The 27,742-nt window shown below is 40.2% G+C and overlaps 2 protein-coding genes across 3 annotated transcripts; one reads left to right on the top strand and one right to left on the bottom strand.

The window, feature by feature from the left end:
* The first annotated feature begins 251 nt into the window (after positions 1-251).
* SBSPON (somatomedin B and thrombospondin type 1 domain containing) lies at positions 252-9,129 on the top strand. 2 transcript variants are annotated; one of them, XM_005479368.3, is made up of 5 exons: positions 252-708; positions 6,492-6,686; positions 7,247-7,337; positions 8,146-8,322; positions 8,990-9,129. In XM_005479368.3, exons 1-5 carry the CDS (start codon positions 492-494, stop codon positions 9,105-9,107), a joined length of 798 nt encoding a protein of 265 aa, XP_005479425.1. In that variant the 5' UTR covers positions 252-491; the 3' UTR covers positions 9,108-9,129. The 2 variants fall into 2 exon arrangements, with proteins under 2 accessions (XP_005479425.1, XP_074408577.1); XM_074552476.1 differs by having other exon boundaries at positions 448-712.
* A 1,557-nt stretch (positions 9,130-10,686) lies between these two features.
* On the bottom strand, positions 10,687-27,252 carry TERF1 (telomeric repeat binding factor 1). Its single transcript, XM_005479689.3, has 10 exons — positions 26,975-27,252; positions 25,077-25,172; positions 22,882-23,012; positions 21,674-21,760; positions 20,241-20,390; positions 18,057-18,163; positions 16,846-16,911; positions 16,718-16,761; positions 15,646-15,710; positions 10,687-11,420 (listed from the first exon to the last, which is right to left on the bottom strand). The coding sequence occupies exons 1-10, from the start codon at positions 27,186-27,188 to the stop codon at positions 11,262-11,264; spliced, it is 1,119 nt and encodes a 372-aa protein (XP_005479746.2). The 5' UTR covers positions 27,189-27,252; the 3' UTR covers positions 10,687-11,261.
* Positions 27,253-27,742: the final 490 nt, after the last annotated feature.

Here is a 27,742-nt window from a genome sequence, read left to right as displayed (position 1 = left end):
TCACCACGAGGGCCATACCTGCGGGAGTCCTGCAGTGTGGGACATGGTTCCGGCTGTGCTGTATCCATCCTGATACCGGACATCGCGGTGTGGCAGCTGTCCTGCCATGCGGATCCCGCGGGAAACACCCACCCACCACCTGGCAGACACCCCCCGGGGACAGGCGGGGACAGGCGGGTGTGTGATTTCAAACTTACGAGATTTTAAAATTTACGAGAGATTTAAAATGCACGCTGCCGCTGCCCCCGCACCCCGAAGCTTCGCCGCGGCAGCTGCGCCCCTGCCCGACCGGGCAGGGCAGGGCCGGGCCGGGCAGGGCAGGGCCGCGCCGGCCGCCCCCCGCCCCCGCCGGGCGCCCGCCCAGCCCGCGCCGCTCTGCTTCGCCGGGGGCTGGCGGCGGCCGCGGCGCGCAGCGGTGGCGGGGCCCGCACGTCGGGGCGGCGGTGGCGGTGGCGGTGGCCGGTGTGGCGGTGGTGGCCGGTTTGGCGGTGATGGGCAGCACGGCGCTGTCGGGAGCGCTGTGGCTGGGGCTGCTGTGGGCCGGGAGCGGGGCCGGGGGCAGCTGCCAGGGAAAGTGCTGCCAGGGCCGGGATGCCACCTGCGTCGGCGAGGGCTGGAGGGAGGGAGGCGGCTACGGGACCTGCTACTGCGACGGAGGCTGCCGGCGAGCCGGGGACTGCTGCCACGACCACGGCCAGGCGTGCCCGGGTAGGTGCGTCCGGCCCCGGCCCTGGCAGGGGGAGCGGTGTTGGGCGGCCGGCGGGACCCCGCGGCCCAGCTCTGGCCTGTCCCCGGCCCGGGGGCTGCGTGCCGGGGCTTCGCGGGGTGCGGGTTTCGCTGCGTTCGGGCGGGCATGGGCTCAGGGCTGCGAGGGGGGCAGATTCCTCCCTTCCCAGCCGGGCACCAGGCTGGCTCAGGAAGGGAGACTGAGACTCTTCTCCCACTAGAGAGAAAAGGTTTCCGGATCAGCTCTAGTACAGTGACAGTCTGAAGTTATTTTCCCTCTAAAATATGTTACTTTTCACTCCGGCAAGTCCCAAACACAGATTGATTGCAGGGGGGATGTGCGGTTGCAGAGACAGCGGGGAGATTATTTCAGCACCCCTGTGTCTCTCAGCTGATTCCTCACATCCTGACAAACAAATATCAGTGAAATAATTGGGGAAGTCCCCACGGTGAGGTTTTGTCCAGGAGCATGAATCCGCAGGAATTTACTGTGAAGGCAAAGGCTTTAAGCACAGGAGCATGAGTGAGAGGGTCCTTTGCCAGCCCTCGGGGAATGGCAAAGCCTCCCAGTGAGCAATGGCAAGGAGGGAAAACTATCCCTGTCCTACCAAACTGTCTGCTTTGTAGATATTCACAGTGCCTCTTTCTGTGGGATTTCTACCCTTTGCAGTCTTCACAACTTGAAGACCTCTCTGTGCCCTGGGATGCAGGACACAGACCTTGCTTTGCAGGTGCAGTACGAATACTCAGTCAGCTTAATGTCTCTTCCTAGCTGGCTGGATGCACGCCAGTCTCAGCCAAAAAGTCATGAGCCTCTGCTGCACAGTCCTGCTAATTAGGGTGTATTTAGCAGGCTCAGTGCCAGGCTGACATAGCCACATAGCTTTGGGACCCAAGCTGGCTTACATCTGCCTGGACTGGGAAGGGAGAGTACAATTCTCAGATGGTGTAGACCCATCCTAAGGGGTGTAGAACTGCACAGAAGAACTCAGCAGAGCAGAACTATGACCCCAGGTCTCTAGAAGGAGCATGGTCAGCTCCTCCACAGCTAAATAATCTCCTCAGAGTAACAGAAGGGAAAAAATGCACCACACAAAGTAAGACAGAAGGTAGCATTTTTGAAATCAGCATTTTTTAAATAGATTGTTCTTTCATTCAGGAAAGTCACTAGAGGGAGAACTGTCAAGATGCTTGTCCTACAGCCACAGCATATTGCATCTTTTCAGTAAATAAAATTATTTTTATTATTTAAGCATAAAAGGAGAGAGTTGATGAATATGCATACTGTTAGCATTAAAACAGAGCTGAAATCCTTCAAAAAGAAGCTCAAGATTGTGCTTGAGAAGTTCTAGTTTGAACACTTTCATTACCATGACTTCTCTGGCACCTGATGATGCCCTGCTGTTATCAAGATTTTTTTTTTTTTGTCTCAGGCTCAGGGGTAATTGCCTCGAAAGGCATTGTATGTCTACAATATAAGCACACCACGCTTGCACCCTGTGTAAGGGGTGAGTGCCCTAGATCCAGTCAGGAAGATGAGTCCCAGTGGAGCCTTCCTATCTCACTGCCTCTCCTGCACCAGAGCTGGAATTTGCCAGTCCTTGGTGGCCCAGTTCAGGGAGCTAAGCTCACAGGGAACTATTTCTGTTCTCCCTATTGCCTGTTTCTGCCCAGTTTGACTCCCTGCACTGCCTTGCTGCCCAGCTGTGTGAGCCCCAATGCAAAAACAAACAGAGGCAGCAGCATATTTTGCATTCATGGATGTTGCATGGGAGGGCAGAATTCTGGCACCCTGGCGAGGTGGTCCTAGAATTCACACATCCACAATTCTAAATTTATGAGGAGTTGTTATTTTAAAGGCAAATTATCATATATACTCTGTATGGCAAGTAGTCATTAGCTTGTATTCTGTATAGACAGAAATTCTAAATAGTTCCAGTGGAAGTTTTTATTGATTTACACAAGTGTGGCTGAAAATGTTAGACTCTTTTTTATTCCTATTGGGTGTTGAGGTCTCCCCATTGCATCTTGTTAAAATCTACATGTTTAATGACACTAGGGGTGTTCACTGGCATAGTTCATTGTTTTAAATGTAGAGTTCAAAACTTTAAAATAGAAATGTGAAGAAAGGGGACCAATGGTTCTCATGCTACTGCTTGTTTGTCATCCTGTTCACAACTCATGATTTCAGTGCCTGCAGAAATGACATTTCATCCTCTGGGGAAAGTTTAAAGTGCCTCAAGTGTAAGTTATCAAGAGATGCTAGGATGCAAGAGTGTAAGGAATCATACAATCAATGCTCCAAAATAAAAGAAACCTCTGAAAGAACGAACATCTAAAGCTGCCAGCAGCAGGGTTAAATTCTGTCATGTCTAAAAATCGTTGTAGGTTTGGTACTTTATAAATAGATGGCTCAGCAGAAGTTCATGGACTGCTGAACCCAAGTTCAAGAGTTTTAAAATAAACTTCTTTATAGTTCTAACAATGAAGAATATTTTTGAATAAATGAAGAATGTTTTTGAAGAAAGAATATTTTTGTACATAGCATTTTAAATTAGAACTACTGTCCAATGAGAAAGACTGAGAAAGGAATCAGCTCACCATTTGAATCAAAGTGGTTACTCTGAGAAAAGCTGGAGATCCTCACATATTACAATATGTGTTGTGCAATGAACATACTACAATCCTCCATTTTTCTTTTTCCAGAGATGGGAAAAAATTAAATAGACTTTAACTCAGAAATCAAAGATTTCTGAGGATCTGTGTTTCATAGTGCTGCAAATGGAAGACAAAACCAAAGTTTTTGCTACTCAAGCTGTCTTTCATAAAATAGCAATGTAATTTTTCTGTGATTTTTTTTTCTGTGATTTTTTTTTTTTAAATTTCAAGTGTTGCATTAGCTTCCACATTTTGGTAGGTACCTGAGAACAAATCCCTTCCTTCAGTTTCCTTTGACTTGCATCCTCCTCGTTGTTTTAAGGAATCACCATTAAACATAGTTAAAATCGTCGTGTTAGCTAAGCTGAGCAAATAGCAGCACAGAGAGGGATCTATAAAGATGTAGCTATGGATCCCTAATACTTCTTTTTGTGTGTCAAGAGATGGCACCATTCCTTTTATGTCAGCTCATGGACCCAGTCTCTGTCATGCTGAGGAATTTGACATCTTTCCAGCAAGGCACAAAATCAATCCACTGTCCCTTAACAGTTTTTGGATACTGACTGCAAGAGCGACATTATTATCTCACTGCCTAAATTCCATTCTAGCAACCCAATATTCTTATTTTTCCGCATGACTAGGGCAATTCATCCTTCTTACTCTAAGTCTTGATAACCATAAAATTACCATATATTTCTGCAGATGACCAATATTTAACTGTCAGCTTGGTTTGATTCCAGTAAGACATGAAGTCATCGCTTTATTTGTTATGCACTTAGTCCCTTTGGGAGTTTCTTCATGGAAAATTTGATGTTAGACTGATGTTATCTGCATATCAAGGTGCTAAAATGGGATTAAAGTTCTGTGGAAATTCTTGTTTATGCAGGTCATTCATGCAGCCAACTTGGAAGAGAATCAATAGATAAGGAAACAGGCTGGATAGATACTTACTGTCCTTTGGATACTTGGGTAGAGCTAGGATGTGTGATCAGACATTGAAATCTGTGCTTGTACCATAAATCAAGTGGAGTCAAGGACTGTGTGGTGCAGTGTCAGGTGTCTGCATGTGCCAAAGGGGGCTTTTTCTGTGATTGTCCAGCACAAATCATACTCAGGAGCTGTCTGGGAAGGTGTTCCTCACTAAGTAGAGGAAAACACCAGAGAATACTAATTGTTGAGGAGGATGGACAACTGGTGTCCCAATACCCAGGGCAGCCCTGTGATTCTGTTTCAGTGGAATTCCTCAGGGCGTGGATGCAGCACCCTCAGCCACAATACACCTGGTGCTCAGGGCTCTCAAAAGTGGGCGAGTTTGGTCAGAACAGCTGGTGCACAGTGAGAACAGAGGAAGGGAATTTTAGTGAAGTGGTAAGGACATCTGCCAAGTAGCCTCTTTCAGAGGTTTTAGAGGTTTTATCTGCTTTATGATATTGGTAAGGGTCCAAGAAATTAGAGATGTAATGACAGAGCAAACACTGCAATTTTTATGTTTTATGAGAAGAGTCACAAACCCCAAGGAGGTTATCATATTCTACTCTTCCTTCCCAGTGTCTTGTACTGGCAGAATCCCAGAGGGCATAAAATATTTTCCTGAAAGACTAGTTTGGTCCCATTACTTTCCTGCAACACTGATACAAGGATGTGACTAGTGGTTAAAATGTAAATCTACTTGGGGATTTAAATTGGAATCCGGAAATGCAGAAAAAAATTGAAAGCATGTGATACGTTCCATTGAAAGCTAATGAGAAATAGTACACCTGGGAAATGAAAAGTTTTATTTAACTAAATAATGAGAAGCATGACCCAAAACATTCCATAACCAGTTTAAGATAGCCCACCTATTGATGATAATGTGTATTTTGTACCATTTTCTAACCTGGAGCACCTACCAGGTGGCCTGCTGGAAAAAAGGCTACTGGGAATGGATCACCAGTCAGATTAAATGTCCTTGTAGGCCACAAATTGAGGATGACTCGTGTAGGGAAATGATTGCTTATCCTCAGAGAACTCTTCCACTTGATGGATACCTATGTGTGAGACATTTTTCTTATCTACTCTTTCATGGCTCCTCCTGGCACAGCTGTGCAGATTTGAAGCTCCCAGATGGAGAGGTTGTGTTTGTTCCATCAGTGAGCATCCAGAGATCATCTTGATCCAACCCCTCAGGGTTCAGCCTGCAGTGAAGCTTTGAAAAGTTGTAGTATTCATTCTAACTGCTAGGAAAAGGGAAAATTTTTAGGTTATACAGTTTTCAAAAACAGGGACTTGGTGTTCCTGGAGATGAGGCTGAGGAAAGCAGTTTCATGAAGATGTAAAATGGCTGTATGTTCTTTACAGTTGCGTATTGATTTAATGGAAAAATGAAGTGAAGACTTCTGTGTTATGTAGCTTCTCACTCAGGAATAAGGTATCTATCACCTGTTTTTGTATTCTGGGAATGACACCACAAAACCTTTTCTTCCCTCCCTGAGGGAAATGCAGTTTCTTATAATTCAAAGTTTACTTTAGAAATAATGGTACTTTCCCCAGAATTTTTGACCAAGTTCAGAGGAAGTTTGTGATCCATGAGAACTGAAATTCAAATATCCAGTGGACTGTTCTGTAGTTGGATATGAGCAGGACCTGTGTTAAAACAGGTGGCAGTGGATACAGTAAGTGTTGAAGAAAAATTAGACAGAAATTGATCTGAAGGGAATCAAGCATGATGCTGTTTAATGTTCCAGCCTTTAAACAAAATCTAGTGGTGTAGGAGCTGCCAAAGAATATCAGACCTGTCTGGTGTAGGTAATCCATGAACTGGTCTCCTTTGAGGCTAATGCTTCATGCTTCAGAAGAGGGTACAGAAGAGCCCCACAGCTGTTTCTTTGTGCACAAGGGATGGAATAGGGAGCCAAGCATTGCAAGCAGGTTTGAACTTTCAATTTGAGTATGCAAAATCACGGAAGAGCATTCAAACCCATATAAATAAAATTAGAAAAGAAAAAGTAAAAAAACCCAAACCAAACAAAAACCCCTTCAAAATAATCTGATTATCTCAAGATTTTGAGAGCAATTAGGATAAAAACAGAAGTCCTGACCACTGATAATATTTTAATACTGCTTTGCAGCTATTCCCTGTGTTGTGGGGGAGTGGAGTCATTGGAGTGGCTGTGCAGAACAATGTCATCCTGGTCTGCGGGTCCGTCGGCGCTATGTACAACAGGAGCCTCAAAATGGTGGGGAGCCGTGCCCAGCTCTGGAGGAGAAGGCTGGCTGCCTGGAGTACCTGACTTACCAGGGGGAGGACTGTGGCCACGAGCATGGTATTCTCAATTTCATCTCTCTGCTGTATATTGTGTCCATCACAACCATCACAAATTTTGCTGATGTCAATGAACAGCAAAAAAACAAGCATCTGTCTGCAGTTAGCTGGTTAAAATTATAATTTAGAACTTTCTACTGTCATATTGCTTTTTATTCAATAATTTGTTTTTCTACTCTAGCTTTTCTTCATTTCTATGCAAACAACTAAGCTCTGTGCATTCCTTCAACTAAATCTAAGTATCAAATTATCTCTGTGCGAAGTTGGAACACAAATTCACTATGAAACAGGAAATAGTACTCCTTGTGGGATTCCAGTACATCCTCTTTCCTCACTGGCTAGATAGCATGCATTATTAGATTTTTTTTTTTTTCTGAATAAAGAGAGCTTAGCTGTAGGGAATGGGGTTGAGGTCCAATGTTGCCAACATTTATCACTTTTTCAATAAAGTGAGCCAGCATCGCCATCCACAAGCTCCTGATTCATTCACCCACTGTTACAGGAATTGCAATATGACTCAGCTGTGCCTTGCTGTTTTACCATAACTGTTTTTTTCCTCAGTCCCTGCTTTCATAACTACCTCTGAATACGGTAAAGAAAGAAAAAGACAAGCAGCATCTTCTCTCTGGCCTTCAGACAAAGAAGCAGCAGGGTAATCTATTTATCATATGTATGTGGGTCATCTTGTTCAGCAGAAAACAGCTGTCTACAGAGAAAAATGTAATTAAATTTGCAATCATTAAACAATAAGCTTGTACTGGTTTTCTCTCCCGCAGCTTATTTGCATGTTCTAGATATTGTTTATTACTTGCTAATTGTCCTGAATTAGACATTGGGATCATGGCAGGTCTGATGATAGCTGCTTTTGAAAGCCAGCAGTAAACAATGCTAAAACAAAGCTGAATGTATCCTAAGTGCAAGTCTGAGAAATTAGATGTAGGTCTCTGAACAACATGGGCTGAATGGGATTGGTCTCAAGAGACCTTTTTTTTTAAACTGTTTGACACAAGCAGTAAGAAATTTTGTTTAGTTACCAGTAGAGATGGTAATGAAGTTTAAATTAGGCTATTACTGGGTCTGTAATGCCCATAATGTTTTGTCCTGTGCTATTTTTCCTAGAACAATAAAACTCATTGATATTCCTAAAGTCTCTTTTCCATTTTCTTTCAGCAGCATAGAAGAAAAAAATATGGGTTACTGAGATCTGTTTTTCAAAATAATTTAGGAATACAGAACACTATGAGAAAGTGAGATTATACATAAAACACTGGACTGGGGCATAGAGTGAGAAATAGTTTGCATAATGTTTCTAAGAATCCACTGATTGGGTTAGGGTCAGAAGATTTGTTAGCAACAACGATGTCTAACTTGCGCCACCCTTACGATATGTAAGTCCATTCAAAGTGCCTACTTAGCTCATGCTTGATCTCTCATGATTTGGTGCTTTTCCTCCGGAGCAGATACTGCGTGGAGTTCCGGACGGAATCCCTTTCCCAGCACTGTGCTTTGGAGACGCGCCCGCACGTGCGCTGGATGCAGTACCTGCGCGAGGGCCACACCGTGTGCGTGGCCTGCCAGCCGCCGGCCATGGGCCCGGCCACGCGGCGCTGCTCTGGGGACGGCCACGGCGCACACGGGTGAGCCAGACCCACCACGGGAGTTCAGACTGCTCAGGGTATCTCATTAGAGATGCATTAAATGGATCTAAAAGATGGAACAGCTCAAACCGCTTGTAGAGCTCAGAAGTTTTATCCTTTTGCTTCTCACAGAAATTGCTTTTAAAACCCAGATAAAATTGTGAAGTCATTTTAACATAAGAGTTTAATGCTTTATTCACAGTTGTGAAGAAGTGATGGAATTTGTGTAGTGGAAGAGGACTTTTTACAGTTGTGTGCACTTTTACTTAAAAAAGGTATTTCCTGCCATAGTCCAAATCTGACTGCAGATTTAACAGTGGTGGATTGGTACTCCCCTCAAGCATATAATACCTGGTTTTTAGAAAAGTAATTGTGAAAGCAGATATTTATTATTAAAGTAGATATTTATTATTCAGAACTGATTTTTATTTGATCCATACATTTATTAATATGCATACTACTTAATACCTGTACAACCAGCTGCTCAACCCACCATCCTGGATATTCCACTTAGTAATAGAATGTCTGCTCCAGAAAGCATTTTAAGAGCTAGATGAGTTTAGTAAAGTCTTACATGATTAAATCTTCTGACATTTTATACAACACAATCCAGTAACACTAAATACACAGCTTTACTCCTCTAATTTCATATTTATTCTCATTTCAGAGATAAAATCTTACACTGGGAAGCAATTGGCAACTCTCAGTGCCAAGGAACCTGGAAGAAGATCCGGCAACTGGACCACTGTTCCTGTCCCCTGGTGCATAGTTTTATTTTTACATGAAAGTTTAAATGGCCTTTAAAATTGCAACAAAAAGACTAAGAAAATTAACACCAATGCCAAGAAACCAATATATTTCTGCTGCATTTCTGGAGCCTTAACAAATTTTAAATGAGTCAGGACTTCAGCAGAATCATTTCAGGAAATTCTCTTTGCCTTAATACAAAATGCAAAGACTGATCTCTGTATTAGAACACTAGAAGCATGTTACCATGTTTCTCTTTTGTAATTAAAGAGCTAATGTTTCTAACCATAGTAGTTGCTTTCCTTTAGTTCTCCATCTTTACTGGCCATAGCCCTGTCTCCAGGCAATGCTCCTACTCAGTAGTGAGCCAGCCAAATATTTTCAAGTCTGAGAATAGTTACTGTCAACATTTAAGAGCAAGGGAGAATAAAAATGAAGTTTTTGAAAGCTAAAACTGATTTCAGGTTAGGTACTTTGTTACTGTCCATATCATATAGACAATTTTTTACACTATAATTTTGTAAGTATTCTTCCTCTACCCTGCAGTTTTCACGTTCAGCCTTCATGAAGACATAGACCCAGACAGCATTGTTAAGGTATTGGTCTCCTCAGAACTTCATGTCAGTAATACACAGTGTAACTTCTCTGGCAGATGAACTTAGACAAGACCTTGTGACTAAGGCCTTGGCTAAGAGTAAAAAAATTACTTATTACTAGTTAAAAATGCTCATCTACAATGACTAACATAAGAACCTGCAACAGCTGAGCACAGGCAAGACTGCTATGTAGGTGGAGAAAATATCCTGTTAAGATAGGCAGCATCTCTCCATGCAGCATAAAGACTTACTAGGAGAAGCCATAGAGTCTGTTAGCCAGAATGAGGAAGGTGATCTGCTTGAGGTTCTGTCCACAATAAGTGTGTTGTGAAACAAACTTTTAAACTGCATTTTACTATTTTATTGTAATGAATGCAAGCCTCCAAAACAGAAAGCAGAGATTATTTTAATACTTTCTGAATGTTTCAGACTTCATAACTATATGTTTTCCTTTTTAATGGGGAAAAGTAGCTCAGAGAGCTTTGTTTTAATATGACCAATTCAGACAGGTGCTTGTTCTTAAAAGGTTCTTGGAAAATAAAAACCTTAGCCATGAAAAAAAAGTACAGAAAATATCTGAATTCAGGGGATTTCGCTTTTAAAAGAATGCTGTATTATGTTAGTTCAAGTCACTAGACTCACACCAGTATGACAGTGGAATGCATGAGTTTTCTGAGATTGTGGAAATCTCTTCCAAATGATCTGAATCCAGAGATAGAGGCTAGTGCCATCATCCATCTGTCCCAGTCTCCCATGAGCAGGAGAGTTGCAGTGGCCAGCAGAGACCTTGATAGTGACCTCCATTAAAATGTATCTTTGCTGTCACTGACAGTGTAGACTCATTACTGAGCCCCACTTTGGCCATGTGTTTTTGCGCTTTCCCTTTCCTGCTGGTCTGGAAGAAGGCACTGATCAAGACAAGGTAGGTGTCACAAGCTAACCAAGAAATGCTAAGTGCTAGTGTAATAGGGTTTCTTTCCGTGTAAAAGACTAACCAGTCCCTTTGTTACTTAAAAATACGTTATTATATGAATTTACGCTTTTTAACTGCAGAAAAAACCCCCAACAAACCATCATCTCAGAAAATTAGCAATACTAATACATGCATACTTTTTGGTAAAACTTATAGAAATGTCAAATCTGACCTAAATTTCAAAGTGAAGCAAAACAAATTAGAATGGGTTATATGGCAGGAAGTAAAATTCTGAAAAGGTCAATCTAAAAAGAGATACAGCCCTTTAAAAATACAGAACATTTGACTTTTTATTAGCCTCCATCAAACTAAAAATGTTGCCAGTCAGATCTAATACCCCTATTTACATAACAGACATTTCTTAAATCACTACAAACATTTTCACATTTCAGAATCTAGGTTATCTGTTATTGCATGTAGCAAAAAAGGCCAGAATTTACATTTAAGTCATCATTACCAGAGTAGGTGAGCTTACACAAATGTTTTACACGTATTACTATTTCATGTTTTATGTCAGCAGCACTGCTGGACACACTGACACTAAAATAAGATGTTATTCTGAAAAGCTAGAGTAGGTCCTTATGTAGGGAAAGGTCAAGAAGAGTTGGTTCCTGTAGTCCAAATCAACTTTGTTTGATCTTGCTCAATGTTCTCCACCGGTCTTTCAACATGACACTTGTTCGGTTGTCGAAGTCACCATGGGCTAAAATTTTAGCCCAGTTACCCACTCCAAACTCCTTTACTCCCAGTTTCAGCTCCAGGTCTTCTTTCGGAGTCCATTTCTAGGGCAAGAAAAACAGCAGATTTTTGAACAGAGAAAGGTATTAATGTGAGAGCTTATAGCAAATATAAAAGTAAGCTTTCAAACAGCTCTCTAATTGTTAGAGTACACATGTCAGAGGGTTTTTTTTGAGCACCATATCTTGAAACTAGAGATAAATGATACATTTTTAACTGAACCTTTAGAGCTTTATGGGGGCTCCCAAAGGGGATCTGTGTTAATAAAGCCCTGGGTTAATTGGAGTAACAGGATTGGAAGTAAAAAATGTTTATAGAACATTACAAGAGCCATAAGAATTGTAAATGGCTGAATCTGACAGCCTAAAATTTATAGCTTGGTGGAATAAAAGGTTGGTTTCCCAGAGTATGTATAAAACCTCCTCCTACAAGTAACATATCACTTCCAACTATCAAATGGATAAATGGCATTGGCTATAGAGCAGAAGAGAACTTTACAGAATCATGTTATGGCTATCCTTTACAATTGAAAACTTCAAAATTGTAAAGAACTGGGCACAAAGGGAAATGCAGGTGCAAAGGAATAGCCTCAGCTTAAAGCCAGCTAGTAGATCTGGTAAGTGCAAGGAAATGTGAATTAAAGGGGGACAAACATCACTTAACTCTGAAAATAATGTACCCAGTGGAAATGTAAATCTTATGGCTGCTGCCATTACACAAATGCATACCCTCCTGCTTGTGCACAAAGGGAGGATGAGCAGCAGGAACACCCAGCCAATATGACTGTCAGTGGCACAAGAACCCATATCCATGGAAATAGGAGGAAAAAATAAATTTATTTCTTAATGACATGGAACCCCTTTGGGATCTTAGAAAGATTCTGCACTTGTAAGCATCATCAGTACAGTCTCTGGCCGAGTGAAAATTTTAAGTGCTATTCTGCATGGTTCCACCCTTCTGTTAATTTAAACTTCTAAAAATTGCAGCAGGGCTCAGACATGCAAGACAAGGGGGAGTCTCTGAGTGGGAAGGAACTTAGGTAACATTCAGCCTCAAAACTGTAACAGATCAAAACTGTATCCTGGTTTTTCTCCAAAAGGGGAAAATGTGGCATCTACACAAAGTGCAAACTGAGGTGTATAAAGACCAAACTTCAAATCTCAAAGCTGGATTTATTCCAGCTTAATGCAAGTATCAGGGTCTTTTCAGTAAACTCTGATCACTGACAAACTTCACTAAGCAGTGAAAGAATTACAAGTAATAGTAGTTCAACTGTATTTCTACACAGTTAGGAACCTAAAATTTCACTAAAGTAGTTTACCCTTTATCAAAAATACTTCCTTTTTCTAATTCTTCCTGTTCCACAGATCTTTTGCAACATTAGCAGTGAATAGCTTTTTTTTCTACTATTATTAAAAGGCCAGAGATTCCATTTGAATAATGTAGTTCATCTCATTTCAGAGCATGCCAGAAAACTTTACTAAATAAAATCTTTATTCAAGTAACACAGTTATGCTTGACCTACAGCACCAGATAATTCAAATACTTTCATCAAAAGAGACAATCACAACCCTTGTTACTTGCAATGATTAATTACATTTGCTGTTAAAAGGGTTGTTTTTAGCTTGTTTTGATTTTTAATTGCTCACATTGAGCTTTTTAAAAAAATAAATTTCTTCCATCTATTGTATAAATGAGGGCCTGCTTTACAGGTAAATCAGGGACTGACTCTTCAGTGAGGAACAGAACAGAGCAGTAACTTGCCCCCTGCCCCACTCACTGACCAGCTCTCTGTCCCTTGTGGGACAGAACTTATGTAGATTCCAGCTCTGCACTGTTACAGGAGTGGTGGAAAGCCTGGACATAATGCAGCACTACGCTTGAGCTCACATCAGCACAGTGCCTGGTCCACAGCAACAATGTGACATCTGGCCAGCTCTGAACACCAGCAGAGCATGCTTCACTTAGCCAGGCAGAATGTGAAGACATTCACTCACAAATCTGAAGATCTTGTTATTCCTTTGAGTCAGTTCTGCTCTAGTAACCTGTCTCCTTTATGCATTAGGGGACTCTGCTCTGAGTCAGAGCTTTTTGTCCTTCAGCTTTAAATATATGATTTTTTCATTCCATACAAGTCTGACAAAACTCTAAACACTCAGATTTTCAGACACATTGCTAATTTAAATCAAGTATCATCTAGATTTTAGACAACTCAAAGGACTTGCCATATAATTGCTGGATATAAAATTGAGTACAAATAGTTCTCTAAATTCTGTGACACTTGCATCCCCTAATTTAGGAATGAGAAAATAAAGTATGTGTCCCTTCAATAGCACTGCAGATTGTTCTATGCAGCTAACTGAAAACACTGCAATGAAAGGCTGAAAATGGGCACTGAACCATTGCAATGAAATGCCATTTACAAAACAAGAGCAAACAATGCCAACATTGAATGAGGGACTACATGGAAAAGGAAGTTCTAGAAGTCAACAGCTTGACATTCATTGCATTCTTTCATGCATGTGGACAATTTTATAACCCAGATGATTAAGAAGAGGAGCAGATTTATTGTTTAAAAGGCCAATTATCATTGCTTTCTATAAAACATTTATGAGGTTTTAGTGGTAGGGAGTAAGGCATAAATATAACAGAGGAGCAGATGCCTACAACTTTTCTAAGCGTTGAAAGAAACACAGTTCTGAATGTTAAGTTTCATTTAAGTTCTCTTAAAATTTTCAATGCCCCTGTCAGATGCAGTTCTCTACAAATTTAGTCCTTATATTTCAATTAAGGCTGAACTCTAACAACATAATTAAGCAAACAACTCCTATTTTTTTCTAACAAGATGTGTGTGTAAGCCCTAGACCTAGACACAGTGCTTGTAGGTGACCCCGTAACAGACCAGCTCAGCACAAAAATATGTGACTACAAAGCTTTCATTAGCTCTGTGTCATTGTGGTCCAAACAGTTTAATTCTTGATGTTGAAAACAAGCTTGATGGAAGGGGTCATGCTTACCAGCAACTGCCTAACAAGGTACCTATCCAAGTATATGCAAGAATAAAGTAATTTTGTCTTTAAAGGCAAATCCAGTAAGTGATGCTTTTTTTTTTTTAGGGCACTGGTTTTATCTGCAGCTTTTAAACAGATTGTCAGTGATCTAACTATTCCTGAGATTTGTGAAAAAGTGAAAAATCTCTTTATAGGGGCTTAAACTTCAAGAATGAGGTCTCATTAGGACTTCAACTCATTTGAGGACAGCATGTAACTGAAGATGTAATCAGTACATCAACTTCAGTAAAAATGCTTAAAGAAATAGGAGGAAGTATAACTCTCCTCCAGAAAAAAAAAAAACAAAACAGATTTCGTCTTCCCTGTTATATGAAAAATGAAATATCAAAATGAACAACAGAAAATGAAACACCTCACATCAAAATGGATATATGATGTCAACTTGTACTATAATCTAAACGGAAAGACTCCACATTGCTTCCTAAGAGATATTATGAAGAGGAATCCAGCAATGGCAATACACATATTCAATGTTAATTTCTTCAGTTACCATGATAAAATGCTGAATGCTCATGAAGGAAAATTGGCTATAATCAAAAATCAGCTTGAAAGACCCCAACATCAAATCAACTTCAAATTGCATTCTATTAAGGCATACACTTCTGCACATCCTATCAATGGGAATTCTAGCATTAGTGAACCCAGTAGGGTTATTTTAATGTAATTCAATGAAGTAGGCGTACCCACAAAGAGTGCACAAAGGGCCATTTGAAATGTAGCATTATAAGAAGACCCTACCATTTGATTTATACAAACTAGAGCAGTTTCCCAAGTAAATGTTTTTACATCACATAAAAAAGTATTGAGTTATAAAACTGCTAAATTTTTAAGCTTTTAAGATGGAAAATGAGTTGCCTCAGATAACTGCCCAAAATTCTCACAGGCAAATTACATCCTGAATTCTTTAATCCAAACCGTGGAAAGAATTTTTTATTTCACACTAAGCTTTGGTAATGGTGTATTTCAACAAATAAAAGCCTTGGAAGCATTAGCAACAGCAGTACTTGAGACAGTAAAAATATGTTATATTTCCTGTCTTTAAAAGAAAGGGACTGTAACAATTTCAGGAACTGTAGCACTTGAGTAAGCTACAGAGTCTTAAATCTAAGCACTAGATTTAAAAATTAAAACTGAGGAAAAAAAATCTGTGCATGCCGATTCATTTTATCTCTGTTTAGAAGAGAGAATAGGTACAAACCTGTCTTCTTCGGCTACATGCCAAAGAAACTTCGTTTTGTCCCACATTTTGAATGTTGGTAAGACCTAGAAGACAGTTAACATAAATCCAAAACAAAGAGGAGTCAACATCAAGGCAGCAGTTTTGCATTTTACTATTTAGACCTGACAAGATGTACACTATTTTGATATGCTTTGACAGATTGGGAAAATTTCAATGTCTCTTTACATACATACTTTTATAAATGAATACACATGAACCTTGCCATAGTCCAAGGGCTTCAAAAAACAGACTATTGAAAAAACCCACCCTAATTTCTATACAATAGAGCTCACAGAATAATATTTTAAACTATTAGGTAAAAATTGGTACATAATAACAAAACATTTAATTTTGGTAAAAACATTTTTACTATATACACTAGTTTCATTTTACATAGAATGGGAAGTAAGAACCAATGAGAGCTATGATTCTTTGTATACAAATTCCATCATTTCCAAGTAGATTTATCAGGTTTTAACTGCAACAAGCACTCAAGGCATCTTAAGAGTTTGTTCTTCCTTATACAACATGGCCTTGTGCAGGAACTATAACATCATCTTGCTGTGGTAAGAGGGTGCTAATGGTCTTAAGAACTTACTTATAACTATTATATTATCTGTGTTAGGTTTTTAAGAAGTAATACCAGGAAATCACACAAACATCCTGACTTTGTACATTTTACAATACAATTTGTTTTTCCAATCAGCTAACTTCTTTAGTTCCTTCCTAATCAGGTTATCTAGCACAGAATTCAGAAAGAAATGAATTTCAGTACTGCTGTCAGCTTTCTTTTGGACAGGATACCATAAGTCCTGTAAACCAACCAAGCAAACCAGAAAACAGTCAATGATTTTGCAAAATTAATTGCTGGAGAACCTTAAGCCACTTCATAGCTTCCTAAATATGGCAACCACCAAATCTGCATTTGTGCAGAAACCATACACAACTTGGAGTGTTTTTATCCACCACAACCATTTCTGCATTATTTTTAAGTACTATCCAATGTGATTGGATTAAGCGTTTGAAATTGTAAAAATAAACTAATACTCACTCTGAAGAACTCTGCTCTCTTTGGGCTTCTGTCCTGAACATTTCCTGCAAAGAACACAGATCTGAAGTAAAAATACAAAGTACTTGATGAAAAGTCTGTGACCAGAACAATAACACAAATTTCTTCACCTTGCTATGGGTTTTGTTATGACTCCAGATGACTTATTTGTGATATACTGTTTCTCTTTCACCAACCTTAAAAAGAAAAGACAAAAAAATTATTTCCTAGGCAGCAACTTGCCATTTATATAATTCAACAATATTTTAATGAAAGAATCTTCTCTGTAGAAGCAGTGGCATACAATAACTGACTGCATCAATGCATTCACCCTCTTAACCTTGCCTCCCTATACCTGGAGGAGAAATACAGAATCTGCCGAGTTGGAAGGGACCCACAGGGATCACTGAGTTCAGCTTTTACCTCTGCACAGACATCCCCAGGACTCACACCATGTATCTAAGGCCACTATGCAAATATTTCTTGAACTTTATCAGGTTTGGTAATGTGACCACTTCCTTGGGCAGCCTGTCCCCAAGACATTTAAGTTGAAGATAAGAGGTATTTTGCACTTCTATTTTTCATTAGGAATTATTTCCATAGGTATTTTTGAACGAGTGTTTAGTCATATCTCTCAGATGTGTCAGGAGCTGCCCTTCTAAAAAAACAAATTAAAAAAAATCTTATGACTTGTCTTCCTCTATACTGTCTGCATCAGTGTCTTCTTAACTAAATGATGCCAAGTATTCCAAGTACAAAAATGAAGAAATATAGACTCTATCCCAGCTAAAGCCAGCAATTTATTCACCCTGAACAAGTGGTGATAAACCTAGAATATTAGCATTTTCCAAAATAATCATGTAATTGTTCTGAAGGTTTGCACTGTCAGAATCATGAAGCAATGTAACTATTTCCCTCCACACTAGCATCATTAAGGGTTCAGCTGTAAGAAAAATGTAAGACTTAATAAATTTCCTTATTCTTTTTCTTCTTGAGATGACCTATAGCCTGAAATTAGAACTAAAAGGAGTTCAACCAAGCATTAAAAAAGCAAAGTCTTTTTTGTACTTATATTATTATGGACTGACAGCTGTTTAAACTGCAAATTCTGCAACCTCACAAATAATTAAACTTAATGATGAGCTTTTTCATGTAAATGCCAAAAGTAACAACCACAGAAGAAAACACATTTAAAGAAAATAGGGAATGTGCTTGTAACTAATTTTCTATTGGACAGCAATTTGGAATTTAGTGCCCCCCCCCTTTTATCTACTCTTTGATCTACAAGTTTCATGTTACTGTCCAAGTACATCCCTTAGCAGTATAATACTTAATAACAAACCTATGTTTTGTTTCCAAATCACTTCTGCCATTTTCATTGACTTTCACAGATCTGTTCTGCAATGCTGTTGCTCCCAATCCTTTAGACACCACATGTTTTGTGGCTTCCTGTGAGAAATACAACTGATATGTTAAAATTAAAGCCAGGCAGTACCTAGATAGGAGTTTGCACTAAGTTTAACATGCATACTTTTTATTAGAACTAGCAGTGCTTATTTGACAGACATTTCAGAGGTATTAACATTAAAGAAGTAGTTTCAAAACAACTTTAGCATGTTAAGTTGAAATCCATAAAGATCTTTATCAACTAACAACTTGGAGAAATTTTAGTCATAGCTGCAACTGATTTTTATATGGACACAAAGAAATACAACAAATAGTCGCATAATGAGTGAACTTAAGAATGTGTTAAGTAAATTACAGAACTTAACTGAGACTGCAAATACTATCAAAGTACTCCAAATCTGGTCTTTTTAACTAGGTTAGAAACTAAAACTGACAGGTGTCAAGTTTATCTAGTTCTGTAGCACATGGCAGGACAAAGCATACATGTAGCATGTTCAAAAGACATGTCTAAGCAGACTTGAGGCTTGTAATAGAACCTTTTTTGCACTGGCAAAAAATATTTCTAACATCCTGCTCAAACTTCTAGCCATAAACTAGGATTATTTCTCCTCCATTGCCAAGAGAAGGAAGTAGTAATTCATTACTCCTTATAGAGTACCTAGAAGGACCTCCTATACTGAATAATGATGGGACTTTACCTCTTACCAGGGCTTGTAGAGGTAGGACAAGAGTTAATGGTTTTAAACTAAATGAGGGTAGATTTGGATTAGATATAAGGAAGAATTTTGTTTTGTTTATGATGAGAGTGGCAAAACATAGAACATTCTGCCCAGCAAGGTGGTTGATGTCTGATCCCTGAAAACCTTCAAGGCCAGGTTGAATGGGGCTCTAAACAACCTGATCTAATTAAAGATGCCCCTGCTTACTGCAGGGTTGCTTATTGTGGGTTGCACTAAACTACCTTTAAAGATTCCTTTCAATCCAAATTACTCTATGATTATACTTCTACATCTGGCACTAGAAGAAAGAGAAATTAGCAGTTAAAGCTAGAATGTTCTTCTGCAGAGAAGACAGGGTGCATTGCTGGGAGACCTGAGTGCTGCACAGAAGTGGGAATTCCTCACAAAGTTCTCTCCTCCATGTGCCAGAGTAACTGTTCAAAGTAAGATTTGCAATGTGGGTGACAGCAGGACAAACATGCAGGCAGTGAGGATGCAGGCAGCGAGGGCCTTAGGCATGTTAGTATGGAATTCTGGGCCTTCTCTGACACCTCCAAGCCTCCACTTCCTCTTAGACTCAAAGAAAGAGCCTTGAAAAATAAACTTGAAAACTGACATTCAAGTCAAACCATTAAAAAGTATTCCTTGTATTATACTTTGAGTGTATGTAATAAGTTGTCCAGTCTCTCTGGTAAGAGAATGAAAAACACAGAGGAACTTCAGGATTGTTTATTTAAAATTTGCTTCTTATTACCTTTAGACATCTGTGCTTTTGTAATTGAATAATTCAATATTCTTTTATACGAAGTAAACATAAGAGAAATTCTTTACAATCCTCCTGAAGATGAACTGAAGAAGGAATGTTGTTCTTGCCAATTTTAAATCACTTCTGAGTGAGACTGTTTGTAAGGAACATTTGTATTTACAGGAAAACAGCAATAATAGTTTTCTATCTCCTAACTCCCCTGACATTCCTAAAGCTTTTATTCAAATTAACAGGTCTTGATTTTTTTATCTTTAGTATGGGAAGACATGTAGGCTTAAATAAAATAAGCATTAAATATAAAGTTACATTTTTAAAGGAGTCTCACATCAGAACTGCATCTCTTAAGCAGCTCTTGTTTTAATTACACTAATGTCCTAACTATTTTTCTAATCAAAAAGTTGTGGGAAAAACATTCATAGAAGATATTTAAGAGGAGTCTCTTTCCTACTAACTTCCTCCAAGACATATTAATTATAACAAAAAGGTTGAAAATAAGACAATCCAAAGGAAGGCAGTTTCCTTTTCATCTAATACAGTAATTGAATATTGCCTAAACAACTCCCTTGGAAAGAGAAATCTATTTAACTGTATCAGGTAAATTTTTTCAAAAGTTTTCAAAATACTTTCAACATACCTGCATTAAGAAGTTAGTTTCATTTTCTTTCATGAAAAGTTCAATGTAAGACTTGATTTTACTTATCAAAAGACTGTAACTGAAGCTTTGGAGAAGAGGAACATATGGATCCTTGGTTTTAATTATGGTTGCCAGCTTCACCCTTAAAGGCTAAGAAAAGCACAGCTTTATACAACACAATCCTGCAGCAAACTTGGTATCTATGCAAAACAGGAAATACAGAAAGCTCAACATGATGATTACACAGTTTCCTGCATATCCCTATACAGTTCTGCTGCAGTTTGAAACAGTTCTAGAGTCACCTAGACATTATGCCAGTTATTTACCTTATGTGCTCATAAATGGTCAAGTGTAACTGACCAGAGATTTACATTTTCATTTCCTTTATGAATAACACTGAAAGCAGGGCTGTCAGTGGAGGAAAAACACTCAGAAAAAACCACCCATTACTCAGTTCTCTCTTCTCATTTGCTATCTCAAAAAACTGCCATTGAAAGGGGTGTACAGTATTCAGGAGAAGGAAAACTTAGTACAGCAGCATTAAGGATACATCAATATTGATAATTAGAAATTCTCATTTTGTCTACCAATCCCTTTGAATTTTACAGAAGCCAATCCAGCCTGTGTATAGGTTACATTTTTATTCATGAATTTCAGCACTATTACCACAATCTACACTTTCCAAACATCCAAATCCTCTGAATGGAAGTGTATCTGAGGAGTAATTATACACAGGCTACTACTTACATAGAACATGTGTCCTAATATACCAGTTGAGGATATAGGAAGCATTTTTAACTTCTCTTCACCTACAGTTCTTCTGTTGCTCTTTTCTCTACTCCAGCAAATTCAAGTGTGTGCACTAACTATTATATTAGAGAGTTATGCACCAACTATTATATTAGCGAGTTATTCACTCAAACTTGCAACTTTCTGAATGATGCAGCCAACTTCAAACCAGGAGGTGGCCCAACATACATGTTGTCTTTTCCTGTCAGAGGCATAATAGCATTCACTCTGTACTACAGAAGCTAATGAGTTTTCCTTCCTGGGATGCTTTGGTACATAGAACACTAATCAGAGGTGACAGAGTCCACTACAATAGAAATCTGCAAATTGGCTGTTAGTAGTCAGCACTATCAAATTCCCAGAATTTGTAGTGCCATCTCACTCCTTATATGAAGTGGAAGAGGGGATGAAGGACAACTCCTACTAAAAGCATTTTACTCCCACAAAAATCATCCCATTTGTCTATCAATATCCTGGTCACAAATTTCCTTTTGTATTCTAAAGAGACATAGGTATGAAAGTGACTGCACAGACAATAATGAGATTGAAGTTATGCAGGTAGGATTTGCTAGCTTTGGAAACCAACTCCCCTTTTTCTCCCCTGAAAGTCAAGACCTTTTAATGCAATTTAAACAAGTTACTACCTTATCTGATTCAGAGTCTGTGAACAGCCTTTCAAGAACTTCAGCAGCTTCCCTGAAATACCTGTTTTCCATATGGACAGCAACAATCTACAAGAAATATAATTAAAAGATATGATTAAATACTTTCCACCTGAGATTCAGAAAAAGCAAGAGAATTCACAATTCTACAGTTTTCTAAGACTCCAAAAATTCAGTTTATATATTTAAGAGTTACTGACACATATCTACTTCTAACAGTTAGTTCTGAAATTAGTTTTGAAATTTTTTTCAATTGGTATCTTTCTTAGATTGTACCAGTTAAAATTTGTTTGAAAAACTGCCAAACAGGAACTATATGAGATAAAAAAGGTGCCCTGTACAGATCTATTTACTCTGTACTAAAACTGAAAATTCAGTTCAGTCTGCTAATAGTCCAAGATTTTGGTAAAAAGGGCTCTGTTTTAGTAAGATAGAATTTTTAAGGCTGGAAAAGACCTTTAAGGTCATCAAGTCCAACCATCAACCTAACACACACCACCATGTTCACCATGAAACCATATCCTCAAGTGCCATATACACATGTTTTTTTCAAACACTTCCAAGGATCATGTCTCCAGCAATTCCCTGGGCTATCTGTTCCAATGTTGTGCAACCCTTTGTGTGAAAGTTTTTCCTTATACCCAATCTAAATCTCCCCTGGCACAACTTGAGGCCATTTCCTCTCATCCTGTCACTAGCCACCTGGGAGAGGAGACAAACTCCCACATGGCTCCAGTCTCCTTTCAGGCAGTTGCAGAGAATAACAAGGTCACCCTGAGCCTCCTTTTGTCCAGGCTAAACACTCCCAGCTCCCTCAGCTGCTCCTTGCAAGGCTTGTGCTCCAGACCTTTCACGAGACCTTTCCCCAGCTCCTTTGCCCTTCTCTGGACACTCCCCAGTACCTCAAAGTCTTTCTTGTCCTGAGGGGCCCAGAACTGAACACAGGATTTGAGCTGTGGCCTCACCAGCGCTGAGCCCAGGGGACAATCACTGTCCTGGTCCTGATGGCCGCACTGTTCTGGATACCAGCCAGGCGCCATTGGCCTTCTTGGCCACCTGGGCACACACTGGCTCTTGTTCAGCTGCTGTTGACCAGCACCCTCAGGCCCTTTCCTGCCAGGCAGCATTCCAGCTACTCATTCCCAATCAGTAGGTAGCATCCTGAAGCATTATGAGTAAGTCACACAGACCTGAATTTGAATCAAGCGACGAATTTCTTCATGAAGTTTTTCCAGTTTAATTTCTTCCCTTTCAAGTAAAGTCCAGAAAGACAGAGCAGATTCCAAAGGTGAAATTCTTTTATCATTTTCAAACTGTAATCCTTAGAGGGAGAAAAAAACAAAGTACTCATAAAAATTGTAGGATAAAATTAAATAGATTACAGTATGCAGTAATATGCAGTAAACTAATACGTACTATACAATTTCAATTCCTTTTTCCTCAAGTTTTAGGTGTTTAAGATACCCAAAGCAACTGTCTTCTTTTCAGAGACTGGTTCTTCCTACCCTTGCTACTAACATTACTGATGCATTTTCAGGGGCTATTATGTCAGCTAATCATTTTTCACTTAAAATGCCACTTGCAATTAGGTATTTGGTCTGGCATTAATAATGCATTAAACTTAGCATGAGATTTCACAACATTTGATATTGATACTATTAATTTTGTAATACAATCACCATGGTAAGTTGTTTTTTCTTCCTGTGTCTATCACTATTTCCATGTCTTAACTTTCTGTTGTATTTGAAGTGCTTAAACCATGAGGGAAACTCAAACAGGTCTACACAGGAGTGTCACTTAAAAAGCAGAAGCAACCCCCCATGCCACTGTACTGCTGGGCCAACACCAAGGTTTTGCAAACTCCCAGCAAAGGATCAGTGACCAGTTCTGGCAGAAATCTAGTCTAGCCCAATATTCATCCCCTTAACACTCAAGCAGTTTCCCAGCCTGGTCGTTGCACACCTGCACAAGTGAGTGTGCCAATGTAACAGATGCAGGAGGAGCTGGCACAAGTGCTTCTTTCCCATGGCAGTGTCGGCTTAATTCCAGATGTTCACTGAACTACAGCCTCACTTATGTCTTCATTTTATGGTATCAGCAGAATCTCTCTTAATAACTGATCCCTTTCATTAAGTATTTTTCAGACAGAAGGTAAGCAATTTACACAATAATGAAGAGAAAAATTATTTTTTATCCACTACAATGTCAAACAATGAAATTTCAAACAGTATTATGTGCATGTACACACATAACTAAAACAAAAACGTCTCAAGTAACATGACACTTCATATTGTTTAATAGTGTGAAACAAAAGTGTTGAGCTCCTAGAGAGCTGAAACACCTCGTCTGTGTGATCATCACAGATCAAATATTTTAATAACTAGAAAAATAGCAAAGCTACCATCCATTAGCTTTCCATATACACATGCAATCTTCCTCACCACACAGATCACTCTCCACTGATAAGAAAAACACACAGTGAAGTAATATTCTCAAGTGTTATATGCAATAATACAATTTAGAGCATTAGGACAAAAATTTCATAATTTGTATACTATTTTAAATAATTTTATGAACTATTTCAAATATTAGAATTTGATTCCCAAGCTAAACTAAATCAGGATGCCATAATACCTGATAAACAACGTAGGAAATTTAATTGTATAAAAACAAGACTTTGCGGCATTGCTAGGCTAGAATACACTTTTTTCTTCCATGCTTATGCTTTCAAGACTACTTCTGAAGTCTTTACATTCCAAAGAGCTTTATCAAACAGTGGAATAAAAAGAAGTTAGTCTTCCAGAAACTCAAAACAAAATTATTTTGGCTAAACCAACAAGTTGCAAATGCAGCCAAACAGAAGATGGAGTGAGTAAGAGCCCCAAGGACTTGCTGCCAGCCGAGATCTTACAGTCTTCCGTAGGAAACATGGGCAGACATCCTTTTCATCCACCTTCTCATTCCTGCTGTCTGTCCTACTTTAATCTCTAGAGTGAAATGTGCAGAAAAGAACACATATCCTGAGTTTTAAACTTGTAAGTATTGCTCACTAAGAGCCAGTCAGGTCTTTCCAGTATATTTCTTTTGTTGATACTACTCTGACAAAAAAAGCCTGGTAATTTAAGAAGCATATGGTCATTCAAACTCCATGCAGCTAAGTCAGTCAGCACAGAGTAACACCAGTGCTGCAGACAGCTCAGTCACATGTGTAAAAAAGATAGTCCAAAAAGTGAAATTTATCCAATTTATTTATATATAGCTATATCTATATTTTAAATATATATATATGCATAGTAAAGGCTATGTGAAAACATTTCTAATTTACCTCTGCAAAAGTTCATGCAACTATTTTTAAACACTTGAAAAAAAGAACCTGAGTATTTACCTAGGCTTTTTCCTTGTGCAATTCTTATCAAAAGCTGACAGAGATAGACTGCTTTTTTCTGATGTGGAGGTATTTGGGAGAGGCCATTAATAAGAACTGGAAAAGAAGAGAAAAGTTAAGTCAGTTTTGCTCCAGCACTGCCACAGTGTGGCTAGATATATAGTAGAAACTGTGTTACCACATTTTACTAAATTTCTAATTCCTTAAGAAACCAATGAAGCCCACTTAAATAGTATTCTTCCTTGCTAAAACAACTGAAATAATATTTAAGAGCTTGACCAGAAGAATATATCCTTTTCTGAAGAAACAGCAGAATTAATCACAGGCTTATATTCATCCAATTCAAAGACCATAGTATTAAATGTAGGGGTTTTTTTTTTGGTAAGTAGGGTACTACAAAAGACAGCTGTCAGCTCCAAAGAGCACTTCCAGGGAATGCCCACAAACCTTGAGCCACAGACAGACTGGTATAGCATGTTGCTATAGCAACTTACAGAAATAAAGCAGTAAAAGCTACATGGAAAGCTTACTCAGAAATGTAAATTTACAAGGAAAATCCTCCTTGCAAGGGTGGAAGGTCACAAGAATTATTACATATTTTAAAAAGGGAACTATCATGAGCTTATTCCCATCATTCAGGTTACTGTGAATTTCTTATGCTAATGTGCTGGATATAGTAATTCATCTTCACAGCATAATACAGAACCATTCAAAATGAAAAGTGAATCACAGAACAGTTGGGGTTCAAAGGAGCTGCTGAGTATTATCTGGAACCACAGCCTTCCTACCTTTCTGCACTTGCTTCAATTTGAATTTATTTTCTTGTTGACAGACAATCATTATTTCTGTAGCGTCTCCCTTTGTCACGTGCAAGAGTAACAATTCTGTGTTTCTACGGAAAAAACCACACCTACTTTTCTATTACAATTCTATGACTGTGCTAAGCTCTTCCCAAAGACTTCTACAATAGTGACTTAATAATCTTAGAGTGCCAAACTCTTTCCTCTGTTGCTGAACAGAGTAGGAGCAAGTTCAAGATTTGCTATTACTTGTTATTTCCCCATGACCTTGAATTCTGTACAACTTTATTAATAGTTTCTACTAACACACTCAGTCTTCCCAGGAGATCTTTTCACTCTGCTTTTGCATTGACAGTGTCTCTGCTTCCCACCTGCACAAAACCTCAGTACAATTCTCCTGCTGAGCTGCAGTCTAAAGGCCACACATAGAGAAGCAACATAAATAACTTAATCTAGCAGCCTCCCATTCAAAGCACTGTAGTAAGTTATCATTAGATTTCTTACCATATCCCATATCAACCTACTTAGTAATCATTCTGTGTGCCATTGTATTCCATTCTTTGCACAAGTTTAAACAAGTCATACTGCTATGTTCCCCTGAGTCAAGAACATAAAACACAGACAAAACATCCCCCAAAGCTCTAACCTGGTATCGTCAGGAAAACTGCATCTCACTGAAGAAAACATCAAAAATCCATCAAATTTATCTGAGTCTTAGACATTTACTTCTAGTTGTCAACCACTCTCACTCTAAAGTTTATTCCCCGTTTTAAATATATATTTTTCCATTCAAAACCCAGTCACCACACTTCATCTCATCTCAGTCTGACAGACTATAGTTCTCTGAAACATTTCCCGCACTGCTGTATTGCTGCCGTGTGCGAGTGCTGCCGATACCACACCTGCCCTTCACAGCCCGGGGATCTCCTGAGGCCCCCGACAGAGCTGAGCATCACCCCCAGCGCTGCTGACCACGGTGGTCGATGGGCAATGAGTGTTTGAGTGCCCGGCGTGCAGGAGGGCGCTGCCCCTGCGGCCCCTCAGGACTCGCTGTCCCGGGCGCGGCTGCGCAGAGCCCGAACCGCCGCCGCCCCTCACCCTGCGCAACGTCCCTCCACCGCCAGAACTCCGCCCCGCTCTGCTCCGCGAAGTGCCGGCACAGGCAGGAGCAGGCGAACTCCAGCATCCACTCCGCGGCCACAGCCTCCAGGGCCTCCGGCGTGGCCGAACTGACGGAGCTGCTCACGGAGCTGCTCACGGAGCTGCCGCTGCCGTCCATCACTCCCAGCGCGCCCTGGGCCGCCGTCGCCATCTTCAAACCGCGCGCCAACGGCTGCCAGCCCTGAGCTTCGCCCGCGCCGGAGCCAATCAGAGCGATCGTACCGCCCCGCCCCGCTTCGCACCCAATCAGCAAAGCCGTTCCGCCTGGCCCCGCCCCGCTCACCGAGCCGCAACCAATCAGCACTGCCGGGCCTCACGGCCCGGGCCGTCGTCGCCGCGCCCTTGTTTTGATTCGGAAGTGCCCTTTAGTGGTGGAGGGTGCGGGGCGGAAAGCTGAGGGAGCGCTGTTCCGTGCGGAGCGGGGCTCTGAGAGCTGCCCTGTCCCGTGTGGAGGGGTGTCCCATGTCGAGTGCTGGCTCTGAGGGCTGCCCTGTCCCATGTGGAGCGGTGGCTCTCAGAACTGCCGTGTCCCATGTGGAGCGGTGGCTCTGAGGGCAGCCGTGTCTCATGTGGAGCGCTGTCCAATGTAGAGCAGTGGCTTTCAGAGCTGCCGTGTCCCATGTGGAGCGCTGTCCCGCATGGAGCGGTGGCTCTGAGGGCAGCTGTGTCCCATGTGGAGCCGTGGCTCTGAGGGCAGCCGTGTCC

The sequence above is a fragment of the Zonotrichia albicollis genome, chromosome 1 (genome assembly GCF_047830755.1).
Source record: "Zonotrichia albicollis isolate bZonAlb1 chromosome 1, bZonAlb1.hap1, whole genome shotgun sequence".
Taxonomy (NCBI): Eukaryota; Metazoa; Chordata; class Aves; order Passeriformes; family Passerellidae; genus Zonotrichia; species Zonotrichia albicollis.
Note: the sequence above shows the minus strand (reverse complement) of the source record. Positions and strands in the feature narration are given on the sequence as shown.